A 19990-nucleotide genomic window follows, 5' to 3' on the forward strand; every position below is an offset into this window, starting at 1 on the left:
AGTCTAACTAGACTTTAAATATAAATATATTCAATTTCCAGTCTTTGTGTTGGATCCTACACCCTGTTATAGATAGAAACTTGTAAGCAGCATATTACTACAAAAGCGAAAGTTGCTTTAAAAAGTAAAGAAAGTTTTTAAATTAAAAACAACAACTAAGAGTAACAAACATTTCAGTAACCAAACATTTACATTCAGCATTATATTTACCACTTTAAAAAACCTAAGATTTTCAATATTAAGTAAATCAAATTTATATTTTACCTTGCTCTTCTAAGATTCCATTCGGTATTTTTTTATCACTTGAAGTCACCACTGCTTTTCTGTGTTTCCTGAACCTTAATAATTATAATAAGATAAATTTAGGGGGATAGTGCAGATCTGTTGTGAATAAATAAGTTACCTGTTTACGTATAATACTGCAGCTTGTCTCACAAACCATGTAATTCTGGAAAAACTCTTTCTAATCATCTTCCGTTTGTAAAAGCTTCAGATGGTGGAGAGAAACAGTGTGTGTAACATCCTCTGCTGCCCTCGCTAATGTGGGTGAGTGCAGCCGGCACAGCTGCACGCAACACACTTTCATTTCCTCATTAGATCACATGGAAACAAGACAGAACTAGTTCCAAGCTAAGCGTCTGATGTCTGCTTACCTGAAGAAATAGCCAGCTAAAAGGATCAGAATTATAAACACCAGAATCAGGATCAGCATTGAAGTCAACAGATGTGGCGGTGGACTGTTTTCTTTTGGAGGGCCTAGGAGTTTAAAAAGAGAAGTAAGAAGTGGGGAAACAACGAATTTCTTAATCTCTAACAGATAAAATCGCATGCACACAGTTCCTACTTAACACGAATTAGCCACATAGCATTTTGAGCAAGTTATAATCTCTTTTGAAGTTCTTGGCTAGAAATGAGAATCCTGACAGCTACAATTCCCTTGTCACTTCCAAAATAGTTTTGCCATACAGCTATTTGCTTCTTTGCTGTCAGACAACGCCATCAAACCATAAATGGCCTTCATGTACCCTTCTGAGCTTTGTGGAATATTTGACCACCAGGAACAGGTGGATGCCAACTGATTTTCATCCTAAGCTTAAAAGGGCAGTAAGTTTTCCCCACTCACAAACCACCACCAGTTCTTACTTCCTCATCAACAATCTCTGCTAACGTGCTACACCATGGGTAGGCCAACTAAGGCCCGGGGCCCGGATCCAGCCAATAGCCTTCTAAATCCGGCCCGCAAACGGTCCTGGAATCAGCGTGTTTTTACTTGAGTAGAATGTGTGCTTTTATTTAAAATGCATCTCTGGGTTGTTTGTGGGGCATAGGAATTTGTTTATTATTATTTTTTCAAAATATAGACCGGCCCACCACAAGGTCTGAGGGACAGTGGACCGGCCCCCTGCTGAAAAAGTTTGCTGACCCCTGTGCTACACTGAATCTGGAATTAAATACATATTTGTGGGAATGTACCATGGAATATGTCAGGGCTTTGCATCTGTTATCTCTTTGACAAGAGCTAGGTGAGAAATGGAAGAGGGAGAAGTTTAAAACAGTCACTTTCCCCCTTTCAGTGTTCCTGTCTTCTCATTGTACTCAAACAGGGACACAAGTTTAAGTAAAATGGGGGTGGAGCCACCCTGAGATGAAAACTGTGGATTTAAACAATGCCACAGGTTTAAGCAAAGCAGGTATGGAGTGAAGCTGAGCTTTTTTAAATTAAGGAAACCCAGACAAGTCAGTTTTAACAAGGAAAATAGCAGAGATGGGCACATTTCAAACCCTCTTTTAAATTGCCATTTCCTCACCCAGTTCCACCCCTGCTCACTCTACTCAAACTTTTGCCATGGTTTAAAGCCATCACCTTTTCTTTTCAGTTTTCCTCCACTGTGCTTTATTTAAACCTCTGCTGTTTAAAACCAAATGCAAATGAAGAAGGGATAATATAAGGTGAAAAAATGGGTGTTGACATTAGGCATATAAAAATACTCGGAGTAATAATCTTAGAAAATACCAACATCATATTTCAGAGGGAGGAAGAAAGAAAAGATGGCCGATGAGATATGAGAGATAAAAAAGTGTATAGTCATAACATTTTTGTTTTTACAATAATACTGAGACGACAGGCATTCCTTATGTAGAAACAAAAGTATTATTTTCTGCTGAATCCTTAGGGCTTTTCAGACACAGAACCACCCTAAATATTTAGTTCCAGAAGCTTTAGTTACAGATTTCTTCTATTTATAATGAAATACTTTTTCTATCCAATGCCATCCATTGTAACAAAACTAATAAATACCCATAGGACTAAGCATACTTCATTCTGCCTCATAACCTAGAGGAATCCAAACCAATCATTGTACTTTAATTGATAAGGTTCCCCCCTCTTTTCCCCACCTATTGTTTCCTTCTCACAGCTTCTGAACTTTAAATAGAGCAGCAGATCTCCTTACATGGAACACACAAGATTGTGCATGTGCAACAGACTTTTGCTGAACAACAACTCTCTTGCAAAGCACAACAGCGGTTCACAACATAAAAACACAGAATACATAATAAAAATTAGAACAAACCAATAAAACCCCTCCCCCAAATACGTTTAAAAAGACATAGCAAGTTAATCAGTCAAACGTCTGGTTAAAGGGAAACATTTTTGCCTGGTGCCTAAATATATGTAATGAAGACATCAGACGAACGTCCCTGGGGAAAGCATTCCAGAAACAGGGATCCGTCACTGAAAAGGCCTGCTCTTGTATCATCACCCTCTGGACCTCTCGGGGAGGAGGCACATGAGAAAGGCCTCAGATGATGGTTGTAGGGTCTGTGTTAGTTCATATGGGGAGAGGTGGTCCTTAATATCAGAACTTGGAGAAGCTTATCAGAAGCTTGAGATCATTCGTACTACTCTTTAGCAAAAGTGCAGATGACAAAGTTGTGTGCTCTGGATGGGGTTACACACCCCTTAAAGAGGCAGGTTGCAGTTTGGGCGTGCTCCTGGAACCATCACTGTATGTACCGTATTTTTCGCCCTATAGGGTGCACCTAGGTTTTTTTGGGGGGGGGATAAAGAAAAATAATTTATTTTCCCCCCCCCAGGCGCGGGGCTGGGGCGGGGGAAGCCCGAGCTTCCCCCGACCCCAGCCCCCAGAACAAGCTGCTATCTGCAAGCCTTGGGAGCCCGGCGGGAACTCCCAGGGGCTCCCAAGGCTTGCAGATAGCTTCCTGAAGCCTGGAGAGCAAGAGGGGTCGGTGCGTATCGACCCCTCTCGCTCTCCAGGCTTCAGTGAAAGCCTGAATTCGCCCCATAGGACGCACACACATTTCCCTTTCATTTTTGGAGGGGAAAAAGTGCGTCCTATAGGGCAAAAAATACGGTAAATAACAATAATAAAACTAATAATTATTATGGTAGAAATGCCTCATGAAATGAGTGCAATTATGTGGTTACTTTCCATGCCACTGAGACAACACACTGCTGGCATGGAAGAAACTAGGCTGTCGCACCCATTCCACATGGTTCGACTTACAAATGGCACTGAATTACTTATGCACTTATGGACCACGGGTGCTACAAGCTGCACACTGCAGGTGAAAACTATTGTATGCATATAAAAGTTTGCAAAACTCCAGGAGATATACTCTTACAGCTCAGGTGTAGTGTGTGTGTGAACATAAAAGCACACACACACAATAAAATACATCTCTTAAGTGAGTGAATTTTCACTACTATGAACTATTATGAATTTTTTACTTTGAAAATATGTGTTTTTGGAATGATGGACATCAGAATCAATGTCTTGTAAGGTCACCCATATTTTCCATAAAATTTATTTTCCTGTGTTCAAATAGCCATCCAGTGAAGCCAAGCAAGAAGGGCAACAGGGACCACCTTACCAACACTGGCAGTGTGACTTTAACATATAATAGGTAGATACTGAAGGTGACTCCTAGCTCTGTACTGAATCCAAACAGTAATACTTCTTCATCATCATCATCATCCTGTGTTATCACAACAACTTTCACTTTGTTATGGCTGTTCTTTGCAGCATGTCATGTGTGTAACAGAACATGCACATCTAATTTTTCAGGCGATGTTGTTGTTTTCTCTTGAAGCTATTACTAAAACTTTGTATGTTCACAATATTTGCTTTCCTGTTTTGAGCTGCATAATTTGAAAAGGGAAAAAATGGAAGGAATGTTCCTGCTTAGGGATCCATCCACCCACCCACCACACCCTTCTCCAGCATACAACTCTGTAAATTGTCAGAGGATCATGGAGGGCATTCTACTCTACACAACCAGCTTTCTGTTTCCTATCTTTCAACATTCTGCAGCTACTAAGAATGCACAGTTCACCCTGGGCTGGTTTGTCTTTTTTAACAGGGGTAGTGTATACTTCTGCAAACCCTGAAAATGATACTGTAATATTTAATGGATCCCTTTTTGGTGTTGGTGGGGTAAAGAGAAGAACATTTTTCATAAAGTATTTGGAACACGTAACTTTTTGTCCTTATGAACTTACAGATGGCATTGAATAAAAACATTTGGGCAGGACCTTCCAGTTATTATCTAGTTGCAGTCTTGTAACATCCCTGAAAAGGTTAGTCAGTATTATCCATTTACAATGGATGGGAGGACTGAGGCTGAGAGCAGCTTGCCTAAAGCCACCTACTAAGTTCATGGCAGAGAAAAGATTCAAACCAGGAACTTCATGATTTGCAACCTAGTCTCTTAGACACACCACTGGAAATAATATGCACAAGAGCAGAATTTTCAAAAATCCACACTGGGAAAAGCTACTTAGTGATTTTCTGATTTCCATATGCATACAAACTTGTAATACTCTTATGAAAGTGAATTATCTTTGCACTTTAAATGCACAGAAGCATATAAATGCAACCTGAATAATCATGATTTAACAATTCTTATAATAAATATACTCAGCAGTTATACTAAATGCAAACACAAGCAACAAACTACAGATCTATTTGCTGCAGTCCTTTTCATTGCAACAAATAGTCAACCGCAGCAGTACAGGCCTAAAATAGAGTATGGCAATTTGTTAAACATGTGACACTCGGTGGGCTATGTGGTTTGAAAGGTTTGGAGAGCTGTAGCAACAGTAATTTAGGCTCCACGTTATGAGAAGCTTTAGTTATCGTCTGGATAATCAGATCCAGCCAATCTTTGTAAATAACTTCCCTTTTCAATATGCCAATATCGCCTCTTATTAGAGGGCACTCACCCTGTTCCTACTTGAAATGCATTAAATAAAACAGAGGTCCGGCCCCCCATCTTAAAAAAGATCTTCTCCCTGTATAAAATTTTATAAACAGGAAAAGCTTCAGAAGAAGATGAATGACCAGGAAGGAGCATGGCATCCATTACTCCCTCCCTGAGAGCCTGCACATTCATCCTTAACCATGGTTTGGGCTTGGTGTAATATGCAAACGAGGCCACTGTCAAAGAGCTGTGAGTAAGGGAAAAGATCCTGTGGCCAAGGAATCTGTAAGCCTAGGAATGTCTCTTCTAAGCATCCTTGCCCTCTAACCCCTAGATTATGGAATATTGCTTTGCTTGTTGAAGGATGCATCCGCAACCATGACACCAGTCTCAACCATCACTGCAGACCTTTATGCATGCCTAGCCAACAACAATAATAAAAGGGGGCAAAGAAAGTCTATAACGCTTCATACCTATTGTTGCTTGATATAAAAGAGAAAGGTCTGTTAGCTCATGGGCTCTTCTCCACCTGGCCTGGGCAAGATTCAATGTGCAGGCATACACCACCTCTGCTAGACAGGCAGCTAAATGCTTAATTTCATAGTAATACAAGCTATGATGTTACTGAATGTAAAATTCTGGTTTTGAAAGAATGACCTTTCAAAATGTTTCCACAGACCCTGAAGCAGCTGTCACTGGGATTGTGTTGATAGCCAGCTTAGTGTTGCTGTGCCATAGGATTTCTGCTTTCAGGCCCTACAGCAAAAATCCTGAGGGTTGTCAAATGAGGAGGGTGGGGTGGGGGGGAACTGGCAGAAAGCATGGCAGTTTCCAAGGCATGACTTTGCTGTTTTCCAGGTTCTGCAAAGGATGGTCTTAGGTGCTTGATTCTTATTGCTCCAACCAGGGGGTAAATTCCAGCAGGTACTCTCTAACCCAGGATGTGAAATTTTGCAAGAAGGAATATGTTCAAAATCTAGTACATTAAAGCAAATACATTCCCCCACTTCTGAGCAGGCTTTGTGGCAATAAGGTAGCATTCATCAAAGCTGATAACTGCCTGGGTGGATTAGGCTAAGCTCTTCTTTCTAGTTCCTGTTTCCAACAACAGAGAGTCATATGCCTCTGGAAGCTGACAAACAAGGCATGAAGGCGAAGCCACCCATTTATGGCATTATGAGGAAAGGGGGAAGTTCTATATTGATGCTCTTATTTTTAGAAACCTCTATTGTATCACCCCACCCCCAGCAATCTTTATTTTCCTCTATGACACCATTATAAACGTTTGTGGCCTGTGTGTCTCTTAATACTAACATTTAGTACTGTCTGCTGTTTGCTGTTTTTGCAAATAAGGTAAGGTTTTTTGTTTAACACCCCGCCATCCCACACACAACCAATGTATCGCCAAAAACAACTTACACGTGCTTCACCTTGGCTGCATACACAACAAGCATTTGAAGCACATTTAGACAACGTGGCTCCCCCCAAGGAATCTTGGGAAACTGTAGTTCACCATTCACAGAGCTACAGTTCCCAGCACCTTTAGCAAACTACAATTCCCTGGATTCTGTGAGGGAAGTTATGTTCTTTAAATGTATGGTGTATGAGCATTCTCTATTAGAACAACTGCTACACTGTTTATTTAAGCTGCTGTAGAACAGGTGACATACCTGCTTCCCCTGGGCATTTATGTGGCTTTTGTCCAAAGTCCCTAGAGCAGTCGGCATTCTTGCTGAGCAAAAAAATGCTTCAAGTAACTCATTAAGAATTGCATTCAACAATACTCAGCATGCAAGGATCCCAAAGGGGACATGGAGGTAAAGGAACTTAGGGAGAGAAGAAACAAGAGAAGGAAATGTGCCACATTATTGCTGCTGAGAAGAGAGGTAGGTAAAGGTAAAGGACCTCTGCATGGTTAAGTCCAGTCAAAGGTGACTTTGGGTTGCAGTGCTCATCTCGCTTTTCAGGCCAAGGGAGCCAGCGTTGGTCCACAGACAGCTTTCTAGGGTCATGTGGCCAGCATGACTAAACCACTACTGGCGCACAGAGGTTTGTTATGAGAGCCAGAATGCACAGAAACACCATTTACCTTCCCACTGCACCGGTACCTATTTATCTACTCACACTGGTCTGCTTTCAAACTGCTAGGCTGGCAGAAGCTGAGACAGAGCAACAGGAGCTCACCCCATCGCAGGGATTCAAACTGCCAACCTTCCCATTAGCAAGCCCAAGAGGCTTTACCTGCTAAGATAACTGCCTGAGAACGAACACACACACACACACACACACACACACACAGACACACACGAGGAACGGGGGGGGGGGGAAGAGAGAGAGAAGAGAGGGAGAGAGAGAGAGAGAGAGAATATGTAATATGACTGGGGGCTAAGTAGGCCAAGTTGCTCCTTGCTTTTTCGGGGACGGACGGACCCTCACCGGTCAAGCACAATTTGCTTCCCTTTCCCCAGAGTCCCACTCAGCACTGGTATGTTGAAAAGCAATATATCGCAAGGTGAGAACTCCACATCAACTTTCTATTAGCAGGCCACTTCTTCCAGAGGAGAGGATTCTGTGGTGTTGCTGACTCACTTCCATCAGTCCTAGTCAGCATGGTCTGTGGACAGGGATAGTGGCAGCTGCTATTCAGCAATATCTGGGGGGCCACAGGTTCCCCTTCCCATAGCTGCTCTTTCAGTGCTTTCTGGATGTTCCTCCCCTCCCCCACAATCTTCCTAGGGGATATTTTTTTCAACACTTTGTAAGGATAGTAGCTACAAACTTGTTTGCACGAATAAATTTGAAATACTTTTGCTACCTTCTATTTTTTTCTTATTCAGAGAATATTAAAGTTAGAATCATCATAGAACTGTAGTTGGAAGGGACCATGAAGGCCACTTAGTCCAACCCCCTGCAATGAAGGAATATTTTGCCCAATGTAGAACTCGAACCCACAACCCTCTACTGACTGAGCTATTTAAGTGTACAGTCATACCTCGGGATGAATACGCTTCAGCTTAAATATTTTCGGGTTGCGCTCCGCGGTGACCTGGAAGTAACGGAGTGCCACTCGCGCATGCGCAGACGCTCTAAATGACGCCACGCGCATGCACAGAAGCGGCAAAACGCAACCTGCGCAGACGTGCAAACGTGCTGTTACATCATACGTTCGCTTCAGGATGCGAATGGGGCTCCAGAATGGATCCCGTTCACATCCAGAGATACCACTGTATGGGGTAACCAGGAAAGGATGCAATCTAGCAAAATCTATCAGTGTCCAAACTCTGCTTAATTTTAATAATAATAATAATAAATTTTTATTTATATCCCGCCCTCCCTGGCCAAAGCTGGGTTCAGAGCGGCTAACATCATACAAGTAAGACAATGCATAAAAACAAGCAATCAATAAATTAAGATACATCCCACAATTAATTCAAACAAATTAAAATTAAAACTGGACAAGTGGCAATCTTCAGGTTAATTTTAGCCATAAAATTAATTTTATTTCACAGGGCCTCTGTGGCCAACCTTGTTTAGATTTTACCTAGGGTAACTCATCTGTAACCTGTATCAACTGGGTGGTTCAGGTCTATGCTACTGGCCGAGCCCACATCATCACATTTATTTTTCTCTATCAAGAGAATGCCCCATGTGGAAGCAGCTTCTACACTTTGGTGAAAGAGGATAGACCATGCAAGCAAAGGTAAACTCAACAAATCACCCAACCAGTGGCATTATCATGCTTTAGCATCTTCATCAGTAAACGACAGCGATTTTCCAGTTTGTTTGTTATAATTCTTTCTCATCCTGAAACTACAATCCACTTCCATAGCTATAAACAAGCCAAACTGATCAGAAAGGGAAATGGATGCATTCTTCTGGGAAACTGAACATTATACATTCAGGTCTGATGGCAACTTTGGCAACAGATAACAAAGTTTAAAAACAAAACCAGGGGTACGTTGTTCTGAACTGCCGGCCCAAAGGAGAACTTGTGGGAACGGTTGGGTGCAGGGATACAACAGAAGGATTTCAAAAAACTAGAGTGATCAGTTCTAGTGCTTTATTAAAGAAAGGTGTAGAAAATATAATGAAAAATGATGGTATATAAAACTAGTAAAACTAGCCAAGTCGTTCAAAACAAACAACAAATGTTGGAAAGGTAAAGAAAAAGAAGGCACGTTTTACCATATGTGGTGGGAATGTAAAAAAGTAAAAGACTTCTGGGAAATGATTTATAATGAAATTTTTTAAATGTTGAAATATACATTTCTAAAAAACACCAGAAGCTCTTTCACTTGGTATGGTAGGTACAGAAATTCATAAGAATGATAAAAAATTGTTTTTATATGTGACCACTGCAGCAAGAATATTATTAGCCCAACGATGGAAACAAGAGCAAATGTCAACAAAAGAAGAAATTAATGGACTATGCTGAGCTGGCGAGACTAACAGGAAAAATTCAAAACCAGCAGGACCAGACTTTCCTAAAGGATTGTAAGAAAATTATGTTGTATCTGAAAGACAATTGTAATTACCTAACATCACTTGTAGGGTTACAAGAAGTTTTGTAAGGAGGACTATATAAATTAATGGGAAAGGGACTAAAATTAACTGACGTAAGATTGGACTTATAACAATAAGCATAGTAATAAAATGCAAAAATAAAAAGAAATTTAGAAAACCATTAGAAGGGGTTGAAGGAAGCCTTAGGCTGTGATAGCCAAAGATTTGTTATATGGTGTTGGAGTTGTTATGTTGGAAAATTTGTGCAAAAATCAATAAAAATTATTTTTTTAAAAAAGAAAGAAAGGTGTAGACTTAAGCAATCAGCCTGCTGATCTCCCAGACTTTACAGACGCAGGACTGACAGACACTGCAGCATGGAGATGGCTTGTCTGCGTCCAAGCAACCATTCACACATTCTTTATACACAAAGCAGCATATGTCACTTTGGCCAGGCCTTTGCATCACCTCACATGACCAGTTGATGGCAAATACCCAAATCTTACCAATAGATCCCAAGCCCACAGGTAAGGATAACATCAAAGCAAGCCAATTAGCCTATATCAAAGCAAATTAATATAAACATACATGAGCTTATTGTTACAACAACTATCAATTAATTGTGGGGTTATTTTGACTACCAAGATGGCATTTGCAGAGTTTCTGGAACAGTTCACTTTTGGTTCAATGCATACCGTTTTACCTGCCATCTGAGTTGTGACGTTTGCTGACTTTGCAAGTTCTTTTTTGTGTTACTTTTCACCCTGACCCACATAAGGCACACTGCATGCACCTTTGTTTATCTGCTGGCCTATCATGAGACGCGAGATGAGACTGAGCTCTGCAGGAAGTGTTTTCTTTGTCATGCTCACAGAGTCCCGTTTTTCTTCTTGGCTGAGGCCCGTAAATACACAATTTGGGAATTCTTAAAACTGAAACTTGAGGAGTGATCACAATTCACATCTTGCAAGACTGTCTGGTTCCCACTAAGCATCTCTAAAATCCTGATGCCCCATGCCCCGTGACATATAATTCTTATTATTCAAAAAGTCAGCTCCTATTCACGTGAAGGAAGCCTGAAAGGCCATTCACTGTTAATAACTCATTCTCGAATTGTCCCCCTTAAAAATCGAATTGCACCCTCTGGGGCGTGTGCCCCACATTGGGAACCACAGGTCTAGAGGGTAGCTTCTTTATACAAGCCAGACCACTGGGAAAAAGCAAAAAGCAAAAATATATAGAGAGAGAAATGGATACAGACAATAAAAAGAGGTCCCATGTTGCAGACATGAAAATATGCATGACTGCTGATTTAGATAAGCAGAGGTTCCTGAACCAAGAAATAAACTTGCATTTGGAGTAAGATTATTTAAATGCAAGGGAACTCAGTAAGAGGAAGAGCAGTCAGTTTCAAGCTACTGCTTTATGTATTAATGAAGTTAATTGGAAAGCTTTACAACCATCAAGGCTTTTGTGGCAGCAGTAAAAGAAGCTCAATCCCTGTTCTTTAGAGTTACCAAAGAACTACTGGCAGCCCTTAATGACAAGTACTGGAGGTTTGTAGCTTCTTATCTAGAATTGTAGAAAAGCCTCAGAGAAGCTTCCAAAGTAGAGCATCATAACAAAATATTTGTCAATGGGAAATTGTCAATTACTCATACATATTACAGATAATGTTCAGCATGTATGAGTTGAGAAGAAAGCGAGCCTGATCCCACATTGATTTCATAAGATATGTGACATGGTGCTATAAATGTTAAAGAAGGAAGCATGAAACACCATCTGAAACCAAAGGAATGAAGATTTATATGAACAAGGTACTGACGCAGACTAACCCCCAAAATTCAGTGTTTCTTACTTGTTGTTGTATCATTAAGTGATGCAGTCCCATTGCCACGCAACGCTTCGCCGTGCAGAAAACTAATGGAAATTAGCAAGACTGAACAGGAGTATTCCATCATGGACCTGTTAAGCAAACACAGAGAAAAATATAAAACCCATACTAACATACTCATGTCATGTTCATACTATCACGAAGGAGGTTTGAATTTTATTTTTTTGAAAGAATGACTTTTGTAAGGGAATAGGATTTATCTGTTGTGTCCAAAGTCTTATAAGTATTTGTGAAACTACCACCCTAGTGCCCAAAGTCTTATTCTATACCACAAATCTTCCAAGTTTGGAAAATTAAGGGATTTGAAAAACACCAAGAATAAAAACTTGCTACTCCAGAAAAAAAAAGCAAGCTCCAGGCATTACACAGAAACTGCAAGAGAGGACACATGCCCCACTCGCCCTTCCTCTTTTCTTCTGGGATATGCAAACTGGGGGTTTCTGCCTCTTCCTCAACATTTGGCCTTCAGTATCTCACCAGGGGAAAGGTGCACAAGTTCTCATGTTGCATATTACATGGAAGTACAAAAAGAGGAAATGCGAGTCACCCACATTTCCTCTGTTGCTGCTTGTTTGCACATCCAAAAGCTGGCAGAGATTACAAGCTGTTCAAGAAGAAATCTGACACAAATTCTAGTGAGTATAAAACTAAACAACATATGCAGAAAATGGAACAAATTCCTAGGTTGTGTGATGATCATTTTGTAACAATCTGCTGCTGTTCCAGTCTACTTTTCTTGCTGACAACTTAGTTTCTTATATGATGAGTTGCTGGATTGTTGTTGTTCTTCCACAAGTGAGCACTGAAAACATGCAGTCGGAACTGGTACGCTTGAAGCTTCTACAACACCAGCTCCACTAATACATAAAATAATTTAAGTATAACTCGTAATCATACGACTAGATATTATAACTAGATATTATACTACTGACTGCAGGTCTGGTTTGCCTCCTAAAAACCCACACGCAGCAGGCTCAATTCAGTCTACGGGGGGGACTGAATGTAACAAATCCCTTTTCCCTTCCTTTCCTTCTTCCATACTCACAGGCACATCATGGGAGCTCTCCACATTCCTCCCATATCCTCATCTGTCCCTCTTCTTCCTGCTCAATCAAATAATGCAAGGCTGACCTATAGGAAGGGCTCGACAGTAATTTGGGAGACGTGGTATGCAGAACTGCCTTGGGCATTGTCCCGGAACACCAACTGATGCAGCAGATAGACTGGTGACGGTGGGAGGCAGTGCGAGACAGTGGGATGTCACACCTTGGCCAAAACATATACACCAGCTGCCTATAAATTCCTGCACAAGGTTCGTGTACCAATCTACAAAGCCCTGAACAACTAACTAAAATAAGAATACTCTGGCTGCTTCTCTTTCTCTGTAATGTGTTCACAGAGTGCCCCAACATACACACTGGACCGAACCTACTATATTTTTAAAAATTATTTTGCTTCTCATTAAAGGTACATAGGATTACATTATGAACTAGGCAAAACTAGTTGTCATCTGCCCCTCCCTCATTATACCATGTAAATATACAATACCAGCATGCAGAGAAATCCTGACAGCGGCATAACAGAACTTGTGCAGGAGAGAACCTTTAAAAGTACACAGGGCTTTAAAATATAATTTATCAAAAATTGCTGGTTCTAATATGAGATGACAAAGTCAGGAAAAAACTTTTTGAATGGCATGAGTGGATAGAGAAGGGTCAAGGACCGCAATTCAGTACAGTGGTACCTCGGGTTAAGTACTTAATTTGTTCCGGAGGTCCGTTCTTAACCTGAAACTGTTCTTAACCTGAAGCACCACTTTAGCTAATGGGGCCTGCCACTGCCGCCACGCCGCTGGAGCACAATTTCTGTTCTCATTCTGAAGCAAAGTTCTTAACCTGAAGCACTATTTCTGGGTTAGCGAAGTCTGTAACCTGAAGCGTATGTAACCTGAAGCGTATGTAACCTGAGGTACCACTGTAATACTAAATTGTATCACCAGACTTTCCTAAAGCACTATACAAAACATATTTTTTTAGCCTCAGGCAGCCTATATTCATTTCAGTAGTCACTGACAATAACTGAAGGATGAAATACAATCCAAGAATTGACTCAATTCCTAGCTAGTCTTTTTAAAGACACATTATTACAAGCGAAGAACTGAACACCTAAATTCAGCACACCAAATACAGTTCTAGTGACACAGACAGATCTTCCAGATGGTATCACTGTTCACCAAGTAGCGAAGTTATAGTTGACAGGAATGAATAATAGAGAATTTTTGCATCACTTCAGTAGTAGTGAGAATGATTACTACCAGGAAATTCAAAATAGTGACAGGCATAACAACCTAATGGGGGTTGGAGAGAAGCAAAGAGGTGATTCTTACACCCATCCGAATTATTCCTCTTTAGCAATAGAGCTATGGCTTCTGAGTAGGCATACCTTGGATTTCATCAATACATACATTTTTAAAATGACATCGCGAAGTCCCAGTAAGTTGACAACAATTTACCAATTATGATAGCCACCCTAACCTCATTATAACTCAGCCTTAAAGGTAAAGGTAAAGGGACCCCTGACCATTAGGTCCAGTCGTGGCCGACTCTGGGGTTGTGGCACTCACCTCGCTTTATTGGCTGAGGGAGCTGGCATACAGCTTCCGGGTCATGTGGCCAGCATGACTAAGCCGCTTCTGGCGAACCAGAGCAGCGCACAGAAATGCCGTTTACCTTCCTGCCTATTTATCTACTTGCAGTTTGACGTGCTTTCGCACTGCTAGGTTGGCAGGAGCAGGGACCGAGCAACGGGAGCTCACCCTGTCGCGGGGATTCGAACCGCCGACCTTCTGATCGGCAAGTTCTAGGCTCTGTGGTTTAACCCACAGTGCCACCTGCACCCCACAACTCAGCTTTACTTATCTCTAAAATGTGTTCAGAAGATACTTCAAGAGAATATGTAGGCTACTTTTGATTCACAAATAAGAAACAGGAAAAGCTCAAATTCAATTCTAAATTCACATGGATACTTCCATCAACTATTGTAAATATATGATTAGATGCTATGGGAGGGAAAGTATATATTAAAATTCTAAAGCAAGGAAGTAGTTTTATGATTTCTGCTTATTTTTTAATCTTTCGAAGACACAAGCAATAAACAAGACAGTACACAGCACAGCTAAAAATGATTCCCAAAGCTGTAAATGGCTTGAGCACTGCACCATTGCTAAACTGCCCTCCTCTCTGTCTCCCATTACAATCCCTAGTATAGGCAGCATCTTAAGCTTACTATTGATTATTCAGCTTACCAACGACGCACAAAGTCAACACTTCAAGAGCATACAGTGGTGTGTGCAATGTCTGCCTCTCAGCTATGAAATCCTTTTCCACTAGAGAATTGCCCAAACCTTTGTCTGACTAAAAGAAAATAGATTTTAGATTATTCACATACTAACATGTCATCTGGACCCTAAACCCTTGTTAATCTTAACTATGGCTTGCTAAAAAAAAGTTCCAAGTTCATTAACTGTGGTCTAAAGTAAAAAAATAAATAAAAAATTGCTGAAGCAAGCTAAGACTAACCATGTTTTGTCCAGATTTGAATATTGTGACATGGTGTAAGTAATTTAAAATTCAAATGAAAGTTTCCCAGCTCTTCCTTATAATCCTGTAGGGTAGGGGGAGCCAAGGCTTCTGCAGGAAATCCGAATTAGGCCAGTATGACCTGTTCAGATGGGCCAGGAAACAAATGCAACAAATGAATCAATGAATAAGTAAATTAGTAGCCAGACTTCATTTTTATTAATCACATGTATCAAAAGCTGCTTCCTCCTGTTGGTTCTACATCATCCAATACCCAAGCTGACTATTCCAATGACACACAGATAAATCACAGCTTTTGAAACCATGTGGCGGACAATTATATCCACCAGGAAAAGAATATAGCCAGCTTGAAACTAGAGGTTTGGCAAAAAAAAATTGTAGGTTTATTTGTAGAATTTTCATTGCTTAGTTGCAAAAACACTATACAGTATTTCTGAAAAATAATAATAACGAAAGGAATAGCGTGAGCTTAAAGAAGGATGTAAAACATGTTTCAATGGTAAAATTATGCCCGTTCCTGGGTTGGACAGAATTTCTGAGGTGCCACTATATTTTTGTACAGCAGATGGGGCTGTATAGCAAGAGACCTGAGCCACGTCAAATGCCAGTTTTCTGCTTTTCCTGCACTTTCTGAAACATAAGAAACTCTATCCATATCACATCCCCAAAACTTTTTTTAAAAAAATAAATGTAGCATTATGTGAAAAAGGTAACAAAACAAACTGAATATTTCCAACACAGACAAGTGTGAAAATAGTTCAACACATACAGCATGCCTAGATGGAGTATGCATACAATCACTTCTTTTGTTATAGAGAACTACCATGACCTTTTACAGCAGCAGTGGGGATCCTTTTACAGCCCGAGGTCCACATTCCAAGGGCCACATTCCAGTGGTGGGAAGGGCCAGACGTGGATGGAACAATGAATGCAAGTTTCTCCTTTGGACAGTAGGTTAGCTTCTACACACACACACACACACACACACACACACACACACACACACACCTTTCTCAATCTTCATCTCAACAAGCAAGAGTCATCATCTGAGCTCAAGGACACATCACTGCCAGGCAAAAAATAATGAAGGACAAAGTGAAACAGGTCAAGTGAGAAGTGTAGCCTGAGGAGAGTCCCAAAGGACAGACAGAGAGACCTGGAAGACTGCCTGAGGCTCCCTACCCATTTAATAATTTTGCAAAAAACAAAAACGAGTTCAGTGCAAAGTGGTTGATTGAAATGCATACTTGAAAGGATTAAAACTCCTGCAATCCCTTCATGTGAAGGTACACCACTGAGATTCATCTCTGATTAAGATCTTGGGACAAGGCTCAGCTCCAGATGCTATTTCTGCACTGCAATGGGAGCTACACTGACACCAAATATTTAAGGTACCAGACCAAGCCTTTACAGTACAGTGGTACCTCAGGTTAAGAACTTAATTCGTTCCGGAGGTCCGTACTTAACCTGAAACTGTTCTTAACCTGAAGCACCACTTTAGCTAATGGGGCCTCCTGCTGCCACCACGCTGCCGCCGCACGATTTCTGTTCTCATCCTGAAGCAAAGTTCTTAACCTGAGGTACTATTTCTGGGTTAGCGAAGTCTGTAACCTGAAGCGTCTGTAACCTGAGGTGTATGTAACCTGAGGTACCACTGTAGTTCCTCTGGGTAAGAACTTAATTTGTTCTGGAGGTCCATTCTTAACCTGAAACCTGTTCTTAACCTGAGGTACCACTTTAGATAATGGGGCCTCCCACTGCCGCCACCGCACAATTTCTGTTCTCATCCTGAAGTAAAGTTCTTAACCCAAGGTACTACTTCTGGATTAGTGGAGTCTGTAACCTGAAGCATCTGTAACCCGAGGTACCACTGTATTATTCTATCACTCTTAATGCTTCTGCTGTTTTTCTGTGTTTTTAGTCTACAATTATTAGTGGTCCTTTTACTGAAGCTGTTTATGTCTTAAAATTGTTGACCCAGCGAATGGCCTGGGGCCACCTGAGAATGCAAAGTCACTGAAGCAAAGCTAGTGTGAAACTGATCACAACGCTTGGACGGGAGGTTAATGCAAGTGGGACAATCCTAAGGTTTTAGTTTTTAATGTTCTGAACCATCTTGTTACAAATGGAAGTACAGAAGTTTTCTAAATGGAAAAGCAAATGATAAACAAATAATGCCTTCATTAAAGCATAAAGCTGAAACATGGCTTAGTGTTACATAAACACATCACATCTCTCCCTGGGCTCACATGCTCCAACTCCCTTTCCCTCATCATTTGAGGTGAATACTGTAGGAGGAGTTCAGAAGCTTTTGCTAACTATGCTGTGGTTAGCACCAACTATGTTAGTTTAATGCAGGTGATACCCAGCCCTATTTCTCCATACCATGTGAACTAGATGAAGCCATGCTGAACTGGTGCCTAGATGACAGCCAATGAACTGAAGCTGAATCCTGAGAACATACAAATACTGTTGGTTGGTGGTTCTCATGCCTGGGAGGTGGTTCAATAGTCTGTTCTAGATGCTGTCCTTGACACTTAGGGTACTCCTAGATCCAGCATTGTCAACGTGAGTCCTGACATCAGTAGCAAGGGTTGTCTATCTCGGCTGTGGCTGATTCATCAGTTATGCCTGTTCCTGGACAGTGATAGCATTGCTTCTGTGATCCATGCTCTCACCTCATGTCCAGACTACTGCAATAAACTCTAGATAGGGTTACATTTCAAGATGGTCCAGAAACATCAGTTGGTGCTGAGCATGGCTACCAGGTATACCTGTGCAGTCATATAACATTAGTTCTGTAGGACATATAGCACTGGCATATGCTGATACATAAAGACCTAAGCAACTTTGGATCCAAGTTGATGGAACAAGGTTTGGCTTGTTGTGGGTAGACATGGAATATAGTCTTCTTTGTAGTGGCACCTGACTCCAAATCCCCTTCTTCTAGAGGTGCAAATTGCTCCTATGCTACTGGGCTTCCACATCAGGTTACAGAACACTTGTTCACCCTGACCTACGAGGAATTTACTGTTCAAGTTTAGTGCAGCTGCTGTTGCATTTATAGCACGTAATTGTTTTGTATCTTTAGAAACCACTTAGGTTGTTGTTTTAGTGTTTGTTTCTAGGACTCTATAATCTAAGTTCCATTGTTATGATAATGGAAGCATCTTTAAAGCTTTCTTACCGGAAGCTGTACGCCGGCTCCCTCGGCGAATAAAGTGAGATGGACGCCGCAACCCCAGAGTCGTCTGCGACTGGACCTAACGGTCAGGGGTCCCTTTACCTTTACCTATGTACTTCTCCACATAGAATATAGCTAAATGGTGGAATTTGCTCCCTCAGGATGGCCACCAGCTTTGATACTTTTAAAATAGGATTAGAAAAATTCATGCAGGACAAATGCTATCAATGGCTACTAGAGGCAATACGCTTCTGAATAGAATCATAGAATCATAGAGTTGGAATAGACCACAAGGGCCATCGAGTCCAACCCCCTGCCAAGCAGGAAACACCATCAGAGCACTCCTGACATAATGTTGTCAAGCCTCTGCTTAAAGACCTCCAAAGTAGGAGACTCCACCACACTCCTTGGCAGCAAATTCCACTGTCGAACAGCTCTTACTGTCAGGAAGTTCTTCCTAATGTTTAGGTGGAATCTTCTTTCTTGTAGTTTGGATCCATTGCTCCGTGTCCGCTTCTCTGGAGCAGCAGAAAACAACCTTTCTCCCTCCTCTATATGACATCCTTTTATATATTTGAACATGGCTATCATATCACCCCTTAACCTCCTCTTCTCCAGGCTAAACATGTCCAGCTCCCTTAGCCGTTCCTCATAAGGCATCGTTTCCAGGCCTTTGACCATTTTGGTTGCCCTCCTCTGGACACGTTCCAGTTTGTCAGTGTCCTTCTTGAACTGTGGTGCCCAGAACTGGACACAGTACTCCAGGTGAGGTCTGACCAGAGCAGAATACAGTGGCACTATTGCTTCCCTTGATCTAGATGCTATACTCCTATTGATGCAGCCCAGAATTGCATTGGCTTTTTTAGCTGCCGCGTCACACTGTTGGCTCATGTCAAGTTTGTGGTCAACCAAGACTCCTAGATCCTTTTCACATGTACTGCTCTCAAGCCAGGTGTCACCCATCTTGTATTTGTGCCTCTCATTTTTTTTGCCCAAGTGCAATACTTTATACCAGTTCTAGGAAACCACAGGAGGGGAGGATGCTGTTATGTTCCAGTCCTTCTTTCACACATCTCATAGGCATCTGTTGACCACCATGAGAATAGGATGCTGGAGTAGATGGACCATCACCTGATCCAGCAGGGATGTTCTGGTGTTTTACTGTATGAAAAATAATGAGCCAAAATGACCTGCACAAAATGTCAACAGAAATCTTTTAACATGTTAGAAGATGAAATAGCTCCCCCCCCCAGAAGGCACATAACGTTTCAGACAGGACACAATCCAGCCAGTGCTTTCCATCAGTGTAAAGAGTTATGTTTGCACAACAAAATTTATCTCTGTCTCTCCTCCCCTTCTACACCCTCCCCCAAATCTGCTCTGGAAGATTGTTGGAACCTCCAAACATGAGGTTAGGGAGAAGTTCCGTAAACTGAGTGTCAATCGTTGTGCTGATGGAATGAGTTAGTTGCATGCTGCTCATGATTTCTTCACAAATCTCCCAACTGAGACAAAAAATATGCAGTGCTCCAATAGTGCTGATTGCTGTCCAAAAAGAACAAGGACACCCTAGCTCTGAAAGACTGA

At 41.3% G+C, this 19990-nt stretch overlaps 1 protein-coding gene across 13 annotated transcripts in view; it reads right to left on the reverse strand.

The window, feature by feature from the left end:
* Positions 1 to 19990, reverse strand: part of PTPRE (protein tyrosine phosphatase receptor type E) — a 159933-nt gene that overhangs the window by 31571 nt on the left and 108372 nt on the right. For 11 of the 13 annotated variants that reach the window (XM_083506159.1, XM_083506157.1, XM_083506152.1 and 8 more), the window contains 3 exons: positions 11585 to 11691; positions 654 to 756; positions 265 to 338 (listed from right to left, as the gene is read on the reverse strand). In XM_083506159.1, coding sequence (XP_083362285.1) covers positions 265 to 338; positions 654 to 756; positions 11585 to 11691 — 284 coding nt within the window. Of the gene's footprint in view, positions 1 to 264; positions 339 to 439; positions 545 to 653; positions 757 to 11584; positions 11692 to 19990 lie in introns of those variants that run through there. The other 2 variants (XM_083506155.1, XM_083506154.1) reach the window with 1 other exon arrangement.

This window comes from Podarcis liolepis, assembly GCF_965112155.1.
Source record: "Podarcis liolepis genome assembly, chromosome: 5".
In the NCBI taxonomy this organism is placed as follows: domain Eukaryota; kingdom Metazoa; phylum Chordata; class Lepidosauria; order Squamata; family Lacertidae; genus Podarcis; species Podarcis liolepis.